We start from the raw sequence: 22,904 nt of genomic DNA on the forward strand, positions 1-22,904 counted from the left end.
CAGCAGGAACGTGTCCTGGAAAGACCCCACGCCACCCCAGGGTGTGCAGAGAATACACCTATGAGGAAATTGTCTGGCTAGCATAAAGCGAAAGTCAAGTCAAAACCCAGTCCAACCCAAAAGCAATTCCCATTTAAGAAAGGTCATGTGTTGAAAGTCACAGGAAGGGGGATGATTTCAGGCTAAGTGAACAAAGGAGGCTGGGTCTCTAGGAAGCCTAGCCAGCCACCAGCACTCGTAGATTTTCCCTCCATTTGTGGGGACAAGTCTGACTCTCCAGCTGTGAGTGCAAGAGGGAAGGAGGGAGCCTAGCCAGGTGCCAGGCACTTCCCCCCACTGTGGTCCCCAGCTGCTTCACCCACAGAGCAGCCTGATTGAGGCTCAGTGAGGGTTATGCATGTTTGTCGATTTCGCTCTCTGCCCTCCTAGGGAGAAATGGTAGGCAGGCTGCAGCCTGTTGGGGAGCTGGGAGCCACATAGCTCTTGGGATGTAGCCCTGGAGAATTTCAGGTGCCTGTTGTTTTGAAGAGAGAGAATCTTGAGGTGTTTTCGGAGAAGCAACCCTGGCTTTTGATGGTGCCCACTGGCAGAAGGAGACCCGCAGAGCAAAAGTAAGCAGGGAGCTGCTGTGGTAGGATAAAAATTATGATGGCTCAATTCAACCCCTTTCATTTGACTCTCTGCTTCCTGTGAAACCTGATATTACTGTGGTTTCTCAAGCTGTTGTTCCTTCCAGGAATAGACTGCTCTAGCCATCAATCTATAAGGCAGCTAGCATCCTGACTGCACCCCTGTGAGAGACCCTGAGCAAAAACTACCCAAACTAAGCCATTCCCAAATTCCTGGCTCACAGAAACAGTGAGATAACAAATGTTTGTTTTTTAAGCCAATAGATATCGGGATAATTTGTTATGAAGCAATGTAGAACTAATACAAATCCATATTGCCTCTGCAGAAGGATGACGTCAATCTGATCAATTCTGAGGCGATTTTCAATTTTAGAATTTGTTAAGAAAATACCGTTTTAAGGTAAATCGGTATTATGACTAAGGAAATGGAAGATCTGCTTTTGAGAACTTTGGTTTTTAATAAAGAATTTTGATAGATTTTGATAGATTTAATTTTGATAGATTTAAACTATTTACCACTAAACTGCAAAATCTGGAATTGTCCCATATTAACCCAAGCACGTGCCTGAAAATGCTTCACCTACAGAGCAAACACTTTCTTTTTATACATGTTTGTGTGCAATACTATAAGATATAAAAATTCACATTACTCTGCCTTTCACAATTTTCCTTTAGATTGTATTGTAATTAATTTTAAGCCAGATGTAATTTTAATTCCAAATTATCAGTTTTACCTCATTTTGTAAATTACTCAGCCTCCTTATCTTTTTCATAGTGCAGACTTTTTCTCCATAGTTAAATATGTTATTTTACAATGACGAATGTCGACTATGTGCTTGCAGGTAGCTTTAAGCCACACAATGGAGTCAATAATTTATTTTCATTATGTTTTATAGTTGTGTTACTTTTTTCATGGTCAGATAAAGTTTTCTAGAAGAGTAAGTTTAATATGTAAAACACAAGAGAAGAAGCATGGAACTATGAGCGAAGTGTGGATTGTGGAATCAGTAAGACTTGGTTTGGATCCTGGTTCCACCAGCGATGATCCTTAATCACTACATGCTTGGTTCCCTCATCTGTACGATGGAAAGAATAATAATAATACAGTTCTGATAGGGCTGTTGTAAAACCGAGAACTAACTCTTAGTTCTCAGTTTAGCACCTGGAAAATAGAAGGTACTCCCACCGAATGTGGGAAGGAGGGAAGGAGGGAAGGAGGGAAGGAGGGAAGGAGGGAAGGAAGGAAGGAAGGAAGGAAGGAAAAAATAGAAGTACTGAAGAAAGGAGGGAGGGAGGGAAACCCTGCAAAGATGTGGCTTTTCTACTGCTAGAGCGCCACATTCCATTGAGGACCTACTGCATGCCAGGTACTATTTCCAGGTACTGAACAAAACATGAAAATTTTAGAAAACATATTAGAGGATTTTTATTTTGGGGATGACAGACCCACTGAGGAAATCTAGAAAAACTAGACAAAATATTTAAAAGCAGCATCTTAGAGATGTAACGAGACAGGGGGGAACTATAAAGCAGGATGTGGGGGAATGGAGGTCCGTGGAATTTAGTTAAATGTTTTCCTGAGCTAATTTTCTCCTGGGGGGTGTTTTAAAACTCCAGAGAGGTGGTGACCAAAAGGCTGAGAGGCTGAGCAGAGTTTCTCTCTGAACAGGAGGTGGAGATTAGGGCCTGCGCAGAAGTGAGGTCCTTCTGAGCCTCTACCTTTTGGGCTGGAACCCTAAAGGGTTGCTCCTTAGGAACAGAGTAAACCATGATCAGACACAGTTCCTCAAGGGACTGCAGCTCAACTTCAAACAATCTCAATCCCTAACATTTAATTAGGTTATCCCAGATTGCTAAGTGACCTCAAACACCTGACAGAAGCAAACAAAGATCTTTTTGAAGGAAGATATCATCTTAGGCCCAAATTAAGGAGAAAAACAACTCTGTACCTATCATTTCTAATAGACACAGCCACATACAACGTAAAGAAACAAAAAGACTGAAAGAAATAGGGTGGAAAAAGTTATGCCTCGCAATTATTAACTAAAAGAAAGCTAGGCGGGTGAATGTCAGTAAAAGTAGAATTTATCTCCATTAGAAATAAAAAAGACTTCTAACAATAAAAGAAGACTTCATAATAATAAAAGTCTTAATTCACCAGAAAGATAATAATTCTAAATTTGTGTGCTCTTAATACTGCTTCAAACACATAAAGGAAAAACTGACAGAACTATAATGAGAAACAGACAAATTTGCAATCACACTGAGAATGTTAACACACCTCTCTCGGTAACTGATAGAACAAATGGGGAATAAAAATCAGCAAGGATGTAGAATATTTTAACAACATTAGCAAACCCGACCTAAACCTGATACATACAAAGAACACTACACACAATCACTGTGTGATCTTTTCAAGTACACACAGAACATTTATAAAAAACTATGTGCTGAGCTATCAAAGGACCAAAAATATGCAGAGCACGTATTCTGAGCAAAATGTAAGATAAGGAATAAAAATATTACTAGAAAAGTCCCAATATTTGGAAATTAATAAATATATTTCTAAATAACCCATGGAGTCAAGAAGAAATGACTATGAAAACTGGAAAATATTTTTAGCTGAATGATAAAAAGAAAAAAAAGGCTACATACCTTCAAACATGAGGCTTCTGGAGACTGTCAACGTTCTTTCTATTTTTGACCCCATTGATAGTTACACAGGTATTTGCTTTGTGATAAATAACTGAACTGCACATCATTTGGGGGGACATTTTTCTGTATGTGTGTTATATTTCATAATAAAAAAGTTTTTTAAAAAGAATATATAGAGCAGAATTGGAAAAGCAAACAAAGGGCCATCAAAAGGCCAGAAATAGAATTTCTGAACGTTCCCAAGCAGATGGACTCCAAAGGATAGAAAAGCCAATAAATGCTCCGGACTCTGACCAACAAATGATGAGCTCCTGAGAAATAGTTGGATGGATGTCCCAGTAAAGCCTAGGGAATGTCTCGGGCTCAGAGCAGCAGGTGAGCAGCTGGCAGGAGCCTCCAGTTCAGGGCCTGCCTTCACACTGCTGGCATCTGTTCCCAAGCTTCATTCCCACTACAGAAAAATGGATTTTTAAAAAAATTTCTGTGGCCTCTATCGAGAGGCAGAGAAAAGAGTGGGAAAGGGCCCCCGACTAACATTATACTTCCACAACAAACAGAAAATGCCCAGCATATTGATGTCATTCCTTAGTCTACTCTGCCTGAAGAACCACATCTTCCTGACTTTCCTCTGACAAACCAAAGATTCCAGGCACTCCGCTAGAGCCTACACACGCAGCTGCTCCCCATGGCCTTTACCTCGCTGGTTCATTTGGGAATAACAGTTCTAGAAAGAGTAGGGTTGTATTATTCAATGTCCACAGCTATTTGCAGCACTTCAGAACATGGCCAGCCTGCCTGTCTCCTCCTCTCCCAGACACCTTGGAGGAAAGGCAACCTGTTCTCTCCCATGACCACTTACTACATCCTGGCCCCAGACCAGAAGTCCTGGGCTGGTTAATAATATGTTGCCTCAGGTAACCTAATAAGTTGGTATCCTGTCAAGAAGATATTCTTTAAATACTTATCAAACATTTTTGTGAACTTGGGAGTATATTTTCTATATAAAATATCATGCCTAAAATTCATATGGAAACTCAAGGAACCCAGGACAGCCAAAACAATTTTGAAAAAGAAGAATAAAATTGAAGTCACACTTCCCAATTTCAAAACTACTACAAAGCTACAAAGCAACAGTATGGTATTGGCCTTAGAAAAGACACATAGAATTAAGAGTCCAGAAATTAACTCATGTATACATGGTCAATTAATTTTTGAGAAGGGTGCCAAGATCTTTTAATGATGACATAATAGTATTTTCAACAAATGATGCCAAGACAACTACATAGTCACATACAAGATTGAAACTGGACCCTTTCCTCACATCATATACAAAAGTTAACTCAAAATAGATCAGAGATCTAAATGTAAGAGTCAAAACTAAGAAACTCCTAGAAGAAAACATAAAGGTAAATCTTCATGGATTTGACAATGGATGCTGAAATATGACACCAAGAGCACAAGCAACAAAAGTAGAAATAATTTGGACTTTATCAAAATAAAAACATTTGAGCTTCAAAGAACACTATCAACAAAGTGGATCAAAAAACCCAGAGATTGAGAGAAAATATTTGTAAATCATATATCTGATAAGGGACTTGTTACTGGAATATATATAGAATACGTAAAACTCAACAATAAAAAGATAAGTAGCCTAATTTAAAAATGATGCATAGGATCTTAAAAATGGGCAAAGAATCTGAATAAACTTTTCTCCAAAGAAGATATACAAATAGCCAATAAGCACATGAAAAGATGTCCAATGTCACTGATCATCAGAGAAATTTAAATCAAAACCACAATGAGGTACCACTTTACCCCCATAGGATAGCTAGAATCAAAAAGTCAGATAACAGCAAGTGTTGATGAAATAAAAACCCGCATACGCTGCTGATGGGCATGTAAAATGGTGCATCCACTTTGGAAAAGAGTTTGGCCGTTCTTCAAACAGTTAAACCTAGAGTTCTCATTTGACCTAGTGATTCCACTCCTAGGTATATAGCCAAAGAATCGAAAACATATGTCCACACAAAAACTTGTACATGAATGTTCATAGCAGAGCATTATTCATAATAGCCAAAAGACAGAAACAATCCAAATGGCCATCAACTAATGGGTAGATAAACAAAATGTGGTATATCTATATAATAAAATATTATTCATAAAATGAATAAAAATGAAGTGCTGACACTTCATTGTTACAACATGAGTTACACATGTCACAACATGAGCTAACCTTAAAAACATTATGCTAAGCAAAAGAAGCCAGTCACAAAAATATATATATATAATTCCACTCACATAAAATGTCCAGAATAGGCATATTTATAGAGACAGAAAGTAGATTAGTGATTATTTAGGATCAGCCAAAAGGGGAGACTGAGAATTGGGGATAATAAGTTAAGGAGTACAGTGTTTCCTTTTGGGGTGATAAAAATGTTCTAAAATTGACTGTAGTAATAATTTCAAAACTTTCTGTCGATATACTAAAAACCATTCAATTGTACAGTTTAAATGACTGAATTGTATGTATGTGACTATATCTCAATAAAGCTATTTTAAAAAAAACATGTTAGCAAATATACTAATGAAATTTTTTTCCTGAAGAAAAAAAACTTACATACGCTTACCAGGACTTATTCAAATTACATTATTTCTCATAAATAAAAATCCTTCTGGAGTAGTTGGGTTCTAGCCTCAGTTTACATACTCTCATCTGCTGAAGCCAGGTCACCTCCTTAGAAGGTAGTGTATGGCCAACTAATGTTACTTGAACATGTCCCTTATTGGGGGTATGGGGTTGTACTCATGCGCAAATGTGCACACACACACACACACAATACATAAACCACAACTTATACCATATAGTACTCTCCCTGAAAAGAATTCTAGTAAAAACAATTTTGTCTCCATCATTTCAGAGATGCTGGAAATTTAACTCCCTTTAAAAGTTTGGTCTTAGCAATACTTATATCAAATAGACTTTAAAATAAAGGCTATAAAAGTGACAAGTAAGAACATTTCATATACAATAGCCAAGATATGGAAGCAACATAAGTGTCCATCAATAGACAATTGGATAAAGAAGATGTGGTACATATATACAATGGAATATTACTCAGTCATAAAAAAGAATGAAACCTTACCATTTGCAACAACATGGACGACCCTAGAGGATATTACGCTAAGTGAAATAAGTCAGACAGAGAAAAACAAAAAACATATGATTTCACTTAGGTTGGAATCTAAAAAACAAAATAAAAGACAATCAAAACAGAAACAAACTCACAGAAACAGAGAACAAACTGATGGTCGCCAGAAGGGAACGGGGTTAGCGGGCTGAGTAAAAAAGGTGAAGGGATTAAGAAGTACAAAGTGGCAGTTACAAAACAGTCATGAGATGTGAAATACAGCACAGGGAATATAGTCAATGATATTGTAATAACTACGTATGGAACCAGGTGGGTACTAGGCTTATCGGGGGATCACTTTGTAAATTATATAAATGTCTACCCACTATGCTATACACCTAAAACTAATATAATATTGAATGCCAACTATAATTGAAAATAAATAAATAAAAAATAAAAAAAAATTTAAATGGTTATGCTCAGGGAACTACCAGGTAGGCAGCACCTTCATCTGGTTCTACCAGGACAAAGCCCACTGCTGAAGGCCAGAGGCTACCTGCCATGCTGGGGAGAGACCAGTGAACTGAAGAAAACTTAGCAAAGCCCTTCTCATTAGGGGAGTTGACTGTCAAAATTGACTCTGAAACCAAAGTTTCCAAACCTGCCTGATGGCCAAAATAGTTCTGTGGTTTCTTAAAATTAGATTCTCAGGTCCCACTCCAGACCCATTAAACCATAATGTCTGGGAGAAGATCCTAAGAATCTGTGATTTTAACATGCTCCCAGGTGCTTCTGATAATTGGCCTGGTTGGTAACCACTGATATGAATCTTCATTCATGAGGAGACAAGCAAAGATCATTCAGTGTGTGAAGAAAATCATCAGCCTGAAGGAGAGGCGGCATATGTCAAGAAAACAATTAATGCAAGAAACAAGAAAGAACTTTCCCAGTGTTAATCAATGTCCTCAGATTTAAGAGGTGACTGTATACATAAGAGCAGGAGGCTCCCCACCCCACCCGATTCCTGCCTGCCCACTGCATACTCAGGTCACAGTCACTGGTTCAAGCAGCAACCTTCTCTGACACCCATCCAACCCATGGCTGGGCAGGGTATCCACTGCCTGCTGTACTGGACACCCCTCTACTTCCCAGATCTGGCAGGGAAATTAATTCAACAGAAGAATGTAGACTGATAGGAAATAGTCACATCATAACAATAAGGAAAAGAAGTGCTATAATTTATAAAACTGTAGTTACAAGATGATCTCAATTTTGTTCAAATTAGACACAACATTCCCCCACACACAAACACAGAAAAAAGTCTAGAAGGATATAAACCAAAATGTCAACAACGGTCTTTTCTAGGAGTCAAATTACAGATTACAGGTGATTCTTACTTCCTTCTTTTCACTAAGTTTTCAACAGTGAATACATCTCACCATGATAATACAGAGGAAAAAAAACAATGAAACATATTTTTATTTTTTAATCAGGACACAGCTAAGGTAACAGGGGCTCACAGCTCCCTGACAGTCTTTCCAGCCCCACCAACTCAGACCATCCCAAATACCTCCCTTGTCTGGTACAGTTCCACATCCCAGTAGAGTTAACAGGAGTTAACACTGCCTCTAAGTGTTGGGAGAACTAAATGAGATAATGCAGGTAACGCACTTGATACAAGGCACAGCACATGGTAAGGGCCCAACCAATGGTGCCTAGTTAATTACTCTCATTGTTATCGTCCGCCAACTGGACCAGTGAACTCCAGGATGCCAGACCATAGGCCATTTCTAGAGGCCAGGACACTGCTTTCCCATTACTTCCCTGCCCCTAGAGAAAAAGGCAGGTTGTGAAGAGTCAAGTGTGCTGACAGAGGTATAGTAGGAGGGCCAGAACCCCAGGGAGGGCCTAGCTCTTCGGTGCTATGTCTTCAAAATCTGGGCAAAGTCCAGTTATGTTACAGTAACTGCCCAAACCTTCGTAAATAAAATGGCATACAAATTCAAAAAAGATTGTACTGGACAGGTCGTTTCAAAAGGCTTCAGCTCAAGTATCAACTCTGCAACTGGCTCACCAGGAGTACTTCCCCTCTCTAGATCGCAAGTCTTCACAGAGGAAATATAACCCCCTCTTCACAAGGTGTTGCAGAACCCGAGAAGAAACAAATGGAGAGCTGTAGAGGGCTGTATCTTTAGTATGGCTACTTGGAAGGCTGGGTTTGCCTAGACTGTTGAGGAGCTGCTGCCCAGCTATTATTTGGGGGAACCCAGTCCTGTTATCTAGGGAGCAGAAGTCTACTGCCCATTTCTTTCCATCGCAAGCCCCCAGGGCAGACCTGGGACCCTCCTGAGAGCCTAGTCGCTCTTGGAGGAGAGAATTCTCCCATCTCTGCTGTGGGTCAGCGATCCACTGAAGCAGTCACAATGCAGCTTCCCAGGTGAGCCCACGAGCAGGCAAGGCCAGTGGGCCAACCTGGCACCTGCACTGTTCCTGCTCAAAGGCGTAGTAATAAGACTTTGATTTAAGCCTGAGCTGCTTGCTAATGGGAAACTCAGTGGTGACAAACCAAGTCTCTGAAAGATTAACTGGGGCATGATTATTCCAGCCCAGTGAGGCAGAACCAACTGCACTTGGCACCAGTGGCCAGGCAGCAGGTGGTGCCCGGCGGCTTGCTTGGCCTGAGCCTGTGCCTGAGCCCTTCCCTTGAGCCCGTCCTGGGCAACCACAGGAGGAAGGATCCCAAGAAGGTGCCCCCAAACAGAAGGCTCACCTGCTCCTAGCCTCATCTATCTCCGTGGGGACGCCCTTTCCGGGCGCTGAGTGCAGGGTGCTTCAGCCTTGGAAGCCAGCCGAAGGCACTTACCAAAGGTGGTGAGGTAGAAGGACAAGCCCGGGTGGGCACGCCGGCTCCCGAGAGAGACGCGGTGCAGGGAGTGCTCCATGGCCGCCCCGCTCCGGGACAGGAGGGTGCGCCTGTAACCCGAGGCGTCTGTGTTGCTCCACGGTAACCGAGGCAGCAGGTTCACCCGCCCCCAGCGCAGGGTCTCGGAGGCGCGAGCTGAAGCCTGGCTGAAGCGCGCATTTGAACTGGCGGGCGCGCCGGGCTCTGATTGGCCCGCGCGAGTTTGAATGGGGAGGTTTCCACCTGACCGAGCAGACACTGGCTAAAGGCGGGGAAGCGCTGGCGCCCCAACTGCGAGGACAGTCCTCGCGGCCTGGATGGCAGCCCTCCCCAGAAGCTCTCAGGACCGGGAAGGCACACCAGGGCTCCTGACGCCGGGATTGCTCCAGGCTAGGGGCGCCATCCGCACGAGAGGCCCGCAGCCCCTGGGCTGCACACTCGGGCGGGCTAGGCCTGCTTGTCCAGTTCTCCCAGGCCGGCAATTAGCCAGGTTTGTAACCTGTTTTGAAGCTCAGAACTGTAATCACTGGACCGAACATGGGCAAAAGAACACCCTTCCGGCCCAGGTCGGGGGGCTTTGGAAAAGTGTTCTCCACACATGGACGGGCCCACCCACCAGGCTGCAGCCCCTTCCCAAACCCTGCCCTCTCCATCTCCCTCTTGAGCCTCCTTTTGGATGAGAGGAGCCTGGGATAGGTCCAGACCAGAGCAGCTTGCTCCAGCCAGCCTCATGGCCCCCCATCTGCCATGGGAGAAGAGGACAGGCCCCCAGCATCTGAGGGGACAGAAATGCACAGTATGCGGAGCGGATAGATGCCTTCAGTCTCCAGAGCCTGATGCAAGGAGGCAGAGCTAGAAGGAAGGTCAGCCCCTATGCTGCTTTGTCAGCAAACATTCATGGGACGCCTCCTGGGAGCAGTTTCACACCAAGACATCTGCTCTACCAGTCTCTGACTGTTGCTGCTGTGGGAGGGAAAGCTGCTGGTCTTATGTAAGTCTAAAAATGGGAAATGTTGGAAGTTGCCAAATGGATATTTGTGGCTCAGTGATCCACTCAAGACAGGAGTGGGGGACGCAATAGAGAAAGTGGAGAGAAAAGTTGTATGTATTGAGTATCGTGTGCCAGAGGCTGTGCTGGGCAATTCGTACACATCGTCTCATTTAATTTTCACAGTAACCCTAGAAAGCATTAGCCCCAATTTACCAAGGATAAATCCGAAGCTCAGGCAGAGAGAGTAGGTAACTTTTCCAAGGTTGGCAGAGCTAAAATTTGAACTCGGTTCTGTCTGCCCCTAAGGGCATCCTCATTCTGTTCTTCCTTGGCCTCCATACCTGATTCATGGCCAACCGCAGGTGGAAGTAGCAGACCTGCCTTCTTGAGGCAGGTAAGGAAACTAGATCCTATAGGGCCAGCTGGCCACCAGCAGGGAGCAGAAACTGGAGAAGGTGCCCTGAAATCAGCAAACTAGTGGTCAAGTGCAAATAAGTCACATAAAGGTCAGTGGATTGTTTGAATCCTAGCACTTCGTGAGACTCTGCTGTGCTCTTCAGCCAGCCCCCAAACCATGAATACTGCCCTTAGCATGGGCAAGCCTACTCCTCTGGCCCCAACCCCGTGGCAGACTTACCTGCATCCTGGATTTCAGTGTGCCTGATTCTCCTTCTAGCTGGTGAAGTCTGAGTCCAGGCATTCTTTCTGGGCAGGGAGGTATCCCAGCTCTGCCGCTCCATCCAGCCAGAGAAAATGGGCAACCTCAGGCTCAAGCCACAGGATGAAGACAGGACACTGAGGCTGAAGATGCTGTAGACGTGCAGGAGCAAGATGAGAACGTGGTTAGGCATGGCCTGAGGATGTCCCCTGAGAAGGCTGTTCTCTCCCAGTAGGAATTAGAAAAGGAGGTCCACAGGGAAGGGGAGAGTGATGAGCCCAAGGTCACAGTGGCCCCTTCACAGCTCTGCCAGGGACCACTGTAGAGCCCACACTAAGGAAGACCACCCTGAACTCAGGAAGCTGTGAGCAACCTGTAAATGCACCCTTGAGAGAGTAGGACCCAGCAAATGGGCAGAGTTGCGGTATGTGGCCTGGGTGAGAAAAGCCTGAGAACCACACTGGGCACTTCACCCCCACTCAGCACAAAGGTCCCACAGCCTTGTAAGTTCCCTCCCGACTCCTTCTGCCCTACTCAGCAGCTAACCTATTTGGATGGGAGACCCCAGTGCCACTCCGATCTTAATCTGACCCCTGCAGTGGCAACACCTCCACCACCTTTACCGCCAACAGTAAGGCCCCTTACTTAGTAGAATACTGGAAGCTTCCTTCTCCTAAAGGAGCAGATCATTCTCTTCTCAGGAGAGAGAGGACAGAAATGAGTGGGAGCCCAGGCAATGCCATTGCAGGAGAGACTTGTCCTATTAACCCATACTGCTGTCCACAGGGGACATCAGAAAAGGTCATGGTTATGGCCTTGCTTTCCCCACAAAGGTGAGGAGTTCGAGGACCAAGCCTGGCTTTCTGACATGCCCTAAGCACTCTAGCACCCCCTGGCCTTGGGCCTCAGTGTCTCTCTTACTCCTCACACACCCCACGCATACATAAGCATACTATACACACAATACAAACACACTGCACACACAAGCATACATTACATAACACTTCCCATGTACAAACACAAATATACCACACACACAAACACACCATATTCACATACACACCACATATACACAATTAAACACACTACATATGTACCTCACACATTATACAAACACACCCCATACACTATACATACATCCTATGCACATACACAAGCGCATAGACACATACACACAAACACCTAAATACACCACATTCACGTACAAAAATTGATTATAGGCATTTTTTTAAGACTGACTCTGTATCTAGAGGAATAAGGACTACTTGGGTTTAGAGGGAAGGGAATAAAGGGCTTTATTTGGGTGCATTTTCACCTTAGCTATTAAAGAATCTTAGTGCCTTTAGCTATCTTCTGGCCCAATAGCCAACCAACTTTTGAAAAATGATAATAAAGGGGATTTGGACTACCAAATGTTAAGTAGTATTATAATAATGTAGTACAAGAAAGAAGACAAACAGATCAATGGAATAGAATAGAAAGTTCACAGAGGAAAATGATTTTATTTAGAACGGAAGAAAGATTTTCGATTTTCAAAAAATTTTAAACTAAAGATTCATTTCAAAAAGTTAAAAGAGGAACTTTCCTTTTATTATTTAAAAGGAAATAATAAAGTTAAAGTCTATTTAAAAAACAAAACAAAACAAAATCAAAGTCTGGTTCTTTCAAAAAACCAATAAAATAAAACTGTGCTAAAACAAAGAAAACTACAAATAAACAAATTTAAGAAAGAGAAAGACACCCAAAATACTAAGATAATTCTTTAAATTATAAGAGAGAATTATTGCAAATTTTAAAATCTGGCGTGGGGTGGAAAATGAATTTTAAAATCTGGCATGGGGTGGAAAATGAATGATTTTTCTAGAAAGTATTAATTACTGAAATTGGTACAAGAGTTTGAAATTTTTAATAGCTCACTAACCATAGATAAAATACAAAGGAAATCAAAACTCTACCTGACAAATTATAGACAACCCAGATAGTTTTAGAGGCCAATTCTATAAGACCTTCAAGAAACAGATAATGCCAATGTAATTTAAACTGTTTCAGAACTAGAAAAAGCTGAAAGACTTTTCAGTGCTAAGTACAAGTCTAGGCAAAGACAAAAACCAGATAAGGTTAGCAACAGAAAACTATAGAGCAAAGTTCAAAGATAAAAATAAGAGTAGAAATTAATGAAATAGAAAACATACATAGATAAGAGCTATTAAAAATGTGACTAAACTGGGCCCACATTCTCCCAGTTTCGACATGTTCCTTTTTTTTTAAAGAAAAACCAGAAATTTCTAATTTTTAATAGAATATCTCCCAATTGTTTAATATTGGCTATTCATTCAAAAAATTTAAAAATATTATGTAAGCCAAATAAAATGAATCTCTGCCCAGTAATGAGTTTAAAATCTCTACCAGACCTATCTGACTTATGAACATAAACACAAAAATCCTAAATAAAATATTAGCATATGAAAACCAGCAGTATATTCATGATCAAGTGGTATTTTTTCCAGGAATACAGAGATGGTTCAAATTTAATGAATACTTTAGTGCAGGGGTTGGCAAACTATGCCTACAAGACCAAATCTGGCCTACTATCTATTTTTGTGCAGCATGTGAACTAAGAATGGATATCATGTTTTAAAATATGAAAAATCCAAAAAATTAAAAGCTTTTCCATCTCCATAAAAAATTAAGATTTTTAAATTTAAAAAATGAACTTAAAATATTTTTAAATATGTATATATGTACAAAGAAGGCTTACAAATTAGTAAGAAAAATATTCATGTACCAAAGGATAGGAATAATCATTGCACAAAAGAGGAAAATTATTGACTAATGCATAAAATACTAGCAACCTAAAAAAGAAAAAAGGAAAATATCATCTGGTCCCACCATTTGCCTTCAGAAAATTCAAGCACTTGTATTCATAAAAGAGAGTAGTAAAACTCAGAGTTGTTAAATGGATCAAGTTGCTAAAGTAGTAAATAAATAGTGGAGAAAAAAGAATCCAGCCAAAGAATCACTATAGAATGTCGTCTTTCACACAGCTCCTCCTATTCAGAGCGGCTAGGCTACAAACTCGTAGGACTGAGACTTCCACGGCTACTGACACATTAAAATTCAATTCAGCAAATGTTTGCCAAACTAAGTCCCCATGTTGTGCTGAGCTTTATACTTAGTGTTGGGGATATAGGAGTGAGCAAGATGGGGCTTACAATCTAGTGAGACACTGGATGACTGTTAAAATAGAGGAAACAAGGCATCCTGCAAAAACACAGATTAATATCTCAGTCTGGGGAGTTTGGCAGAACAAGATGATAAAGGAAGTCAGAGAAGACTTCTCAAAGAAAGTGACCTGATTTAGTTAAGCAAAGGAGGTGAAGGAAGGGTTACAGGCAGAAAAAACAAAATATGCAAAGGTCAGAAAATGAGATCATTGTATGTTTGTGGAACTGAACAATGAGAAGCATGGCAGGGAACTTATAGTGCGAGGGAGGAAGTAATATGCAAAGAGGTAGAATCAACAGGACTTGGTGATTGATTGGAAGATAAAATGCAAGGAATCCTGGCTTGAGAAATTAAATGTTTAAAAGTGCTCTTTACAGAAATGGAGAACATGAGAGAAAGGGCTGAACTGAGGGGAGACCTGAAGAGTCCAACTATGAGCTTGCTAAGGTTGAGTTACCTATGTGCTGTCCAAATGAAGGTGCCAAGTGACCTGCTGAATATACTGGACAGAAGTTCAGAAAAAATACTTAGGCTAGAAATATAGATTTAGGAATTCTCAGTCAAGCCATGGGCATTAATAAGAGAGCCCAAGGAGAATGTCTAACATGAGAAGAAGGCTCAGGAAAGAGCCAAGAAGAGTACCAACTGTAAAGATAGGCAGAGAAAGAAAGGCTAGAAAGGGAGAAGGAAAGCCAGAGTCTGTATTAAGAAGGAGATTATAGTCAACCATGTCAAATTGAGAGGTCAAGTAGGTTAATAACTGAGAAGTGTCCATTGGATTTAGCAACAAGGCAATGATTGTTAACCTTCCATCTCAGAATGAAATGCTGGGAAGCAACAGCTCCACATGAATGAAAATGTACCAAATTCACTCTAAAAGGAAAAATACCCTGGGCTCAAAGCCAGAGAATATTCTTGGGTCAGGTTTTTTTCTTGTCCTAAATTTAACCAGCTGGAATGCTTTGTTAAGTGGTATTTTATTCACCCTTGATATGCAGGATTTGCTTTTAAGAGTATGCCTGCCATTCATCTTCAAGTTAGAACACAGTATCTTTGGGTTAGTGGTTCTCTACAGAAGCAGATGCTGGTTGCTGTAAATACCACTGAGAAACTTTCATTTGCCTCAGATGTAGAAACCTTTGGTGACCTAAATACACAAACAAAGTCTAAGGGAATCAAGTAAAAAATTCAAGATTTCGAGTGAGCTGAGAAATGTTATTTCAAAGTAGAAGAGACCAAAACCTTCACTGCCACAGAGATGTGAAATGGTAAGTTGAGTCCAAAGATAAAAGTCAAAGACTTGACAAGAGCTAGAAAAAAAAGGGCAGAGCCCTCTGTCTCTCCTAGAATGGCTCAGTGTCCTTGTAGTTATGTTGGAATCCCTTTTAGCCTCTTCAGGAAGCACCCCCTTTCCTGACCTGATAACAGGCAACTTGGGTTGGCTTAGTAAAAGGCTCCAAATGCCCACAAAAAGTTTTCCAGCACAAAAACTTCTGGCTCCAGCCAAGATGGACAAATATCTTGGGACTGGATCCAATCCAGAAACTGGATTTTCCCTCTCATCTGAAACAACTAAAAGACTGGACAAAATATATGAAAAGATATTGGACATCAATCAACAAAGGGCAGTTACCCCTGAGAAACAAAACCAACAAGGTGAACCCTATGATTGCCCCCAGCTTATTGCCTGGATAGACTTTCTGAATGGGAGAGGGAACAGAGGCCAACTCCAAATCCCTGAGTTGAGGAGTTCAGGAGGCCAAGGCAGCTAGAGCTCATAGGACAGAGTATCAAAGAGGAAAGAGCTACACAAAGAGAGAGCTCAGGGATCTGCAAAGGGTCTTTGCTTCAGGTAAGTGCTGATGAGCTCATGGATATAAGAAAAGTACCCTGAGGAAAGAACCACCCAAAAATATTAGAGGGAACAACCCTTCAAGCTCCTGCAAGACCAGGAATAATTCTGATTCCCTTAAGCCAGAGTAGGAAGACTTTCTAATTTCATGGGGCATTGGGTAGTTACTCAGAAGGGTTTTTGTAGGGAATAATTAGCCCTAGACTAAACAATGCTCTAGTCCCATCCAAAAAAAGAAAGCTTAAAAGCAAGACCCAAGAGGATCAAAATGTTTATAAGTAAATTAGCTGCATCCCAGAACAAGCTCAAGAATATTTATAAAAGTACAAAAGTATCTAACATCCAAGGTAAAATTCACAGTGTCTGCTATCCAATAAAAAGTTACAAGGCATGTAGAGAAGCAGGAAAATGTGACCTCTAATGAGGAGAAAAATCAACAGAACCAATTCAGGAATGACACAGACAATAGAATTAGTAGACAACACATTAAAATAGTTATCACAACTGTTTTCCATATGTTCAAGAAGAATTCAAGAGCATTTTAAGTAGAGACAAGGAAGATATTTAAAAAGGCCAAATTGAACACCTAGAGGTGAAAAATATAATGTCAGAGATAATATATATGTGTATGTATGCACACACACACACACACATACACATATATGTACATGTAGGATGGGATTAACAGCAGATTAGACACTGCAGGAAAGAGAAAAAGATTAGTGAAATTGAAGACATAGCAATAGAAACCATCCAAAATAAAACACAAAGAGAAAAAGGAACAAAAAAAAAAAGGAAAAAAAAAAACACCACAGAGCATCCTTGAGCTGCAGGGCAACTTCCAGCAGCCTAATAGATACATATTGGAATCCTTAAAGGAGGTAAGGGACAGAAAATATATTTTAAGAAATAATGGGTGAAGATTTCTCAAATTTGATGAAAATGATAAACCCACAAATCCAAGAAGCTCAATGAACCCCAAGCAGAAGGGCATAAAGAAATCCATACTAAAGCATATCATGATCAAATTGCTTAAAATCAGTGATAAAGAGAAAATCTTAAAAGAGGCCAGAAAAAAAAAAAAAACCCACGTTACATACAGAAGAAGAAAGATAAGAAAGACACTGGACTTCTATTAGAAATATGTACCAAAAGACAGTAAAGCAACATCTTTAAAGTATTGAAAGAAAAAAAACTGCCAACCTAGAATCTTTTACCCAGTAAAAATATCTTTCAAATATGAAGGCAAAAATAAAGATTTTCTCAGACTTACAAAAGCTGAATGAATTCATCGACAAACCAGCACTACAAGAACTGTTTACCGAATGGAAGGCTGGATCTACTCAGAGGAATGAAGAGAACACCAGAAATAGTAACTACGTGGGTACATATAAAAGAGTTTTTTATTATTATTTAAATCCCTTTAAAAGAACAATATAACTAGGAACCATTGGTTAAAAAAACACCCAGAGCTCCCTGCATCTTGGAATAAATTGTTATATATTGCCTTTTCTAAATTCTGATGAGATAATTGCAAGAAGCAAACTCCAGGGAAGCTGTTAGCAAGTTAGCATTTGCAGTCATGTGGAATGTAGATTCTACTTATGGGAGAAAATAATGTAGATATGTTTAGTATAAAATGCAACGACCACAGCTGAGATCTGTAGCTCAGCTGGATTGCACTCAAGCTTAAATATAAGGCTTATGTAGCGCAAAGCCAATTTCTGGATCAGTAAACTGTGATGATGAAGTGCCCTTCCAGTGGACAGATCATACAGGAACAGAGGTCATGGCATCCAGAGATCACAAATATTCTCCAGGGAAATTTCATTGAGAACTGTGGACTATATCTAGGTTGGTTTTACTGGAGCTGTAACTGAGAGAAGGGGCGTGAATTCTCTTTGCTTCTAGATTTGTATCAATCACTCTTGGACCTCTTTTTCTACCCATCACTCTACTGAAACTGTCCACTCAGAGGTCAACATTGACTTCCTAATTATGAAAATCATGTGGCTCTCATCAGTCCTCATCCACTTTTCCTTAGTTTTCCTCCCAGTTTTCTGATAATTCCTCCATTTTATGGCTCTTCCTTCCAGTGAGAGTATGCTACCTACTTGTGCCCTTTTGTCTCCTTCTTCCCCAATATTCTCCCCCTCTGAGATCTCACCTACTCTTATTGCCACTTTTATCTGTTCTGATGATGACTCAGATCTCTCTCCACCCCAAGGCCCAGAGTCACCTCTGCTTTGACACATTAACCAACAAACTCCTTCCTTTCAGCATTCATCTCTAACTGCTCACGTAGTCTGTATCCCTAATTGTCTGCTTCCACATCTTTCTATCCAACAAGACTGCCAGCAAATCTAGTGCAGTGACTGAGATATGTCTTCTTTGTAGCTGCCTACTGCCCAGCCTAGTGTTTGGCACACATTAAAAAAAAAAAAAAAAAAAAAAGCCAAATCTTGCTAGGGGATTCAGATCTAAAATCAGTATATAAGACATAGATTGTGAATAGCCAAAATTACCCTCAAATAAGCCATTAGTCACCCATAAAATGCACATGGCATTGTAAATCAAAAGAGGAACAGCAAATTTACCTTCCCTACCTCGCACTCCCTCTGGGATGTACTTTCACTGTGTGGCAGAGCTGGAACAGCCCCCACCACTTGCATTATATTCTCTCTGTCATTCTCTCCCACTTGTGCTTCATTTTTAGGCCCTGCGCATTGATTGAATTTCCATAAGTGAAAATCATATGTAGCAGTAACTCCATTGTAAAAGTTTGATGTTCAGGGATTCCAACTACTTCAAAGGCTGATCTTTCTTTAAACTGGCTCTTCCTTTTGACTTCACAATTTCTAATGACTGCACTTCGCTGAATCAAGCTGAAAATTCTTTGACTCCTCCCTCTCCCTCTCTTTCCAATTTCCAGGTTCCTGTTAATTCTTCCTTTGACAATTCTTCTTTGTCTCCATTCTTACTGCCAAATACATAAGCCAGGCCCTGATCACCTCCCATCTTGACTTCTACGATAGCCTCCTTACTGATTTCGCGGGTTTTGCTCATCTCTAACTCAAGTTTCACTGACATTAGATTAACATTTTCTAAAGCACTAATTTAGTCCTATAACTCCCCTATTCGAAAGCCATCAATGGCTATCAAATAGAATCTACTTTCTCTAGCCTGGCATTCAAGGCCCTGGACAATCTAGCCACAAGCCAGCTCTAGCCCTATTGTATACTCTTCCCAGACAGGAACTCTACACTCCTTACCTATCCTCCAAACTTTTCCCACCTGTGTCACTTCGCTCCACCTAAAGGCCACCTCCACAAACATCTCCACTTGCCAAAACCTAAGTCAGCTTCAGATGGTAGCATCCAAAGTGCCCCCTCCTTCTTCTCATCACTATAACTCCTTTTCACCACTTGGCTCACACTCCTACATTGTTATGTACCCTAAAGAAAGGAGATATGTCATATGTTTTTTATTCATTGCTCACTCAGCATATATTACTGAGCATTTACAATGTGTCAGGCATTCAACTAGCTGCTAAAGATATGCAGTGAAGACAGATGCCACTCACAGAACTCAGCGAGACCGGCCATGGACGGTAGCAACAAATAAGCTGTGAACCCCATAGAGGCTATGAGAGAAGTGAAAGAGGGGAGCCTCACCCTGACATTGGTCAGAAAAAGCTTCCCCAAATAGTTAGCATGTAAGCTGAGACCTAAAGAATGAGTAGAAAGTAGCTAGGCAGAGCGGGGAAGAAAAGAATCTTACAGATCGAAGGGAAAGTACAGAAAGAAAAAAGTCTGAAGAGAGGACAGGACTCATTAGAAGGAGCAAAAAAATATATCATTGCTGAATCACATAGAACAAGGTGAGAGTGGGGGAATGGGGTAGGGGACAAGCAGGGCCCAGCTAAGTCACAGCCTTTGCTTGTAAGGCTTGTAAAACGAGCAAAAGAGGTTGGGTTTGATCCTGAGGGCAAGGGAGAGTTTTCAGGAGAGGAGTATCGGGATTATATCTGCATATTGGAAAGCTGGGAGAATGGATGGTAGCAGTAAAGAACAGGGCCCGATGAATGAAGATGGACACCTGGACGAGAGTAGGAGCAGAAGAAACAGAGGAGCATGGATTTGGAAGCTATAGCTAATATGATTTGGTGATTAACTGAACTCAAAGGGGCCACAAGAGAAAAAGGTCAGAGATGATCACATAGCCTAGATGAGTGCTTTGCGCATAATGGGTGCTCAATATTTGTGGAAGGAAGAAATTAATAACAAATAAGTGATTGAATGAACAAATGTACTAATGAATGAGAGGCTCAGAAAAGTAGAGTAAATTATTTTTGGAGCTCTTTTCCAAGATAGAACCATCCTTAGAAGTAATATAGACTCAAGAAAAATAATTTGAATGTGTAGGTTTACACACTCCCTGTATTTTTAAACAGGTGAAATCTGATCAAGATAAATTTAGGAGATACAAATCAGCACTAAAGCCTCAGATTGCTTTTGGTGTCTCTATCTTTCCAAGTGCTGCTTTCTTGAATCTCTGCCCAACCAACGATCTGTCAAGATCATCAATAGCTACCAAAGTCCCTAAATCCTAGGCCACTGGGCATGTTCCAGAATTTTCCACACTCTTAAAATAGTTCTTCTAATGACAATCTAAACTGTTCAAAGATTAATTCATTTATTTGTCAAGTATTGATTGAACATCTACTACATGTAGGACTAGAATCTGGGGTTGTAACCATGACAATATACACAGTCCCCATCCCTCCAGGAGCTACTAGTGCCCTAGAGCATTTAAATTGGATCACATATGCAAATGATGAAATGTAGATTTTTCTCCGTTTACTCACAAAGAAGTCTCTTTAACTGTGTAGGCATTGGCCTCAGAAATAAGTAGAGGCCTCCAGTCTGTGAAAGATGTCATTTTCATAACATAATATCGCCATCTAGTGGTCCCCAATAACTTTACCGATTGATCCAGGAAATTTTCAAGCTATATTCCTGGGAATGACTCTCCACTGTCTCCTCCAGATCCTCTCTTTTCTCTCTTTCAAGATAATCTATGAGTTGATTCTCTCTCATATAATAGGTACCCAATATTTGTTAAATAAACGTATAAACAGAAGGACAAATTAATTTCATACCTTGATACCTTCTGGCAACTGAAAGAAAATTTATAAATTCTTTCCCAGATTCCTCTGGACGCCAAAGGGCCTCCAATCATTTGTAAATAAAGGCTAGAGTTATTTCTGTCCTTAATTTAGCAAACAATTCCTTAGGTGCATTAATAAACTGATTTTTCTAAGGGTCACTGCTGTCATGGATGAAACCCTCACTCCTTCCCACATAAGGGAGCTTTCTGTAATCTAAAAACAATGAAAGACAGAGTCTGTTACTCCAGATGTCAGGACCAGTACCAACACAAATGACTGGCTCTGCAAGGAGGCAGGTGTGGACATGGAAAATCTGAAAATGCTTTCATTGACTATGTTTCTACACACAGGTCAAACTGGGCCAGGTGTCATTGGGAAGTGTGCTCAGAAAACCATGGTGACTCAAACGAAGTGGCCTATACCTATAGGGATCACAAAGAAAGTAGAAACCAGAGATGAGTTTCTCAGGAATATAAGCCTCCTAGGACATTATTTCAACAGGCTAAGTCTTAAGTCCTCTTGCCTGCTTAAGTGTGTAAAGCACATCTCTGTGGGATTCTGGCTGGGCCTCTTGGCTGTGGGGCCTTAATTCTTCCAGAGGGTGGGAAAATGGCAGTTAGCAACAGTTACCTGGCTCCTCCTCTCTCAGAACATAGGGAGGCTGAAGCAAAGGGTTCATGAGGGCTCCTCTCCCTCAGTCAGTTCTTTTCTACATGGCCTCATCCTTCCTTTCTAAGACTGTTGACTATGCACTAAAAAGAGGGACTCAGAGAGGTTTTGGAATCCAGTAGATGAGATAGTGAGGTCCTAGGTTCTAAGTCCAACCCCCTTCACTGACTGGCCTTTGATTTTTGGCAAATTATTTAACCTATCCGGCAAGGCCACAAGAAACTGTTGTGAAGGTTGTGGACAAACTGTAGGGGTGCTGCTCATGTTGTAATCACCATAGATTTCTATACTGATGGAGATATTTTTCAGCAGTTGGTAAAAAGTGTCTTAAAGGGCACCTTTTTTCTAATTCACTCAAAGGCCCCAAATGGGCTATCATCAGCCATGTATTCTGAGCCTTGCTTTCCTAATCCAGAAAACGGAGACAATCCACATTTATCTCTAGAGCTGGCCAGAGAACCAACCCAAATAGTGGATGTAAAGCACCCTGAAAACTGTGGTTTGTAGATTATATTTTCCTAAATTCCATTTATGATTATCCAAATTTGAGGAATTGGTATAACAAAGATGAAACAAGTTTCAGCCTGCCAACATTTTCTCTCCCTTTGAAAACAGAAGCAAAAGCCAGTGTTCATTCAGATGGCAAATATTTTCTCACTCAAAATATGTCATAACATTTTTTTTTTTAGGCAAGCCAACCCTTGGTTGACCTCACAGATTGTAAGGACTTTGTCAGCTTACAATCCCTTATTTTTTACACCTACAGCACCCGGTCTTCCTAGGTGGTCTCCTATCCAAGTACTAACCAGGCCCAACCTGCTTAGCTTCTGAGATCAGATGGGATCGGGCTTGTTCAGGGTAGCATGGCTGTAGACAAAATATGTCATGATTTAAAAGGTGACTTTATGCTCATTAAGAAGACTTAAAAGAATGTGCCAATTTCTGGGAGACGTTTTACTAATTAAAGTAGTTGAATTAATTATAAAACAGACCTCCTCAGTCTTCAGATAAAAGAGCAAATGAAA

General features: G+C 40.9%; 1 protein-coding gene and 1 pseudogene across 1 annotated transcript in view; both read right to left on the minus strand.

Moving 5' to 3' along the window:
* Positions 1–9,417, minus strand: part of RGS3 (regulator of G protein signaling 3) — a 115,760-nt gene extending 106,343 nt beyond the window's left edge. Inside the window, exon 1 of the mRNA XM_006917109.1 lies at positions 9,276–9,417. Coding sequence (XP_006917171.1) covers positions 9,276–9,354 — 79 coding nt within the window. The 5' untranslated portion in view covers positions 9,355–9,417. The remainder of the gene's footprint in view (positions 1–9,275) is intronic.
* A 13,219-nt stretch (positions 9,418–22,636) lies between these two features.
* LOC112484054 lies at positions 22,637–22,754 on the minus strand (annotated as a pseudogene).
* Positions 22,755–22,904: the final 150 nt, after the last annotated feature.

The sequence above is a fragment of the Pteropus alecto genome, unplaced genomic scaffold (genome assembly GCF_000325575.1).
Source record: "Pteropus alecto unplaced genomic scaffold, ASM32557v1 scaffold226, whole genome shotgun sequence".
Lineage (NCBI taxonomy): Eukaryota > Metazoa > Chordata > Mammalia > Chiroptera > Pteropodidae > Pteropus > Pteropus alecto.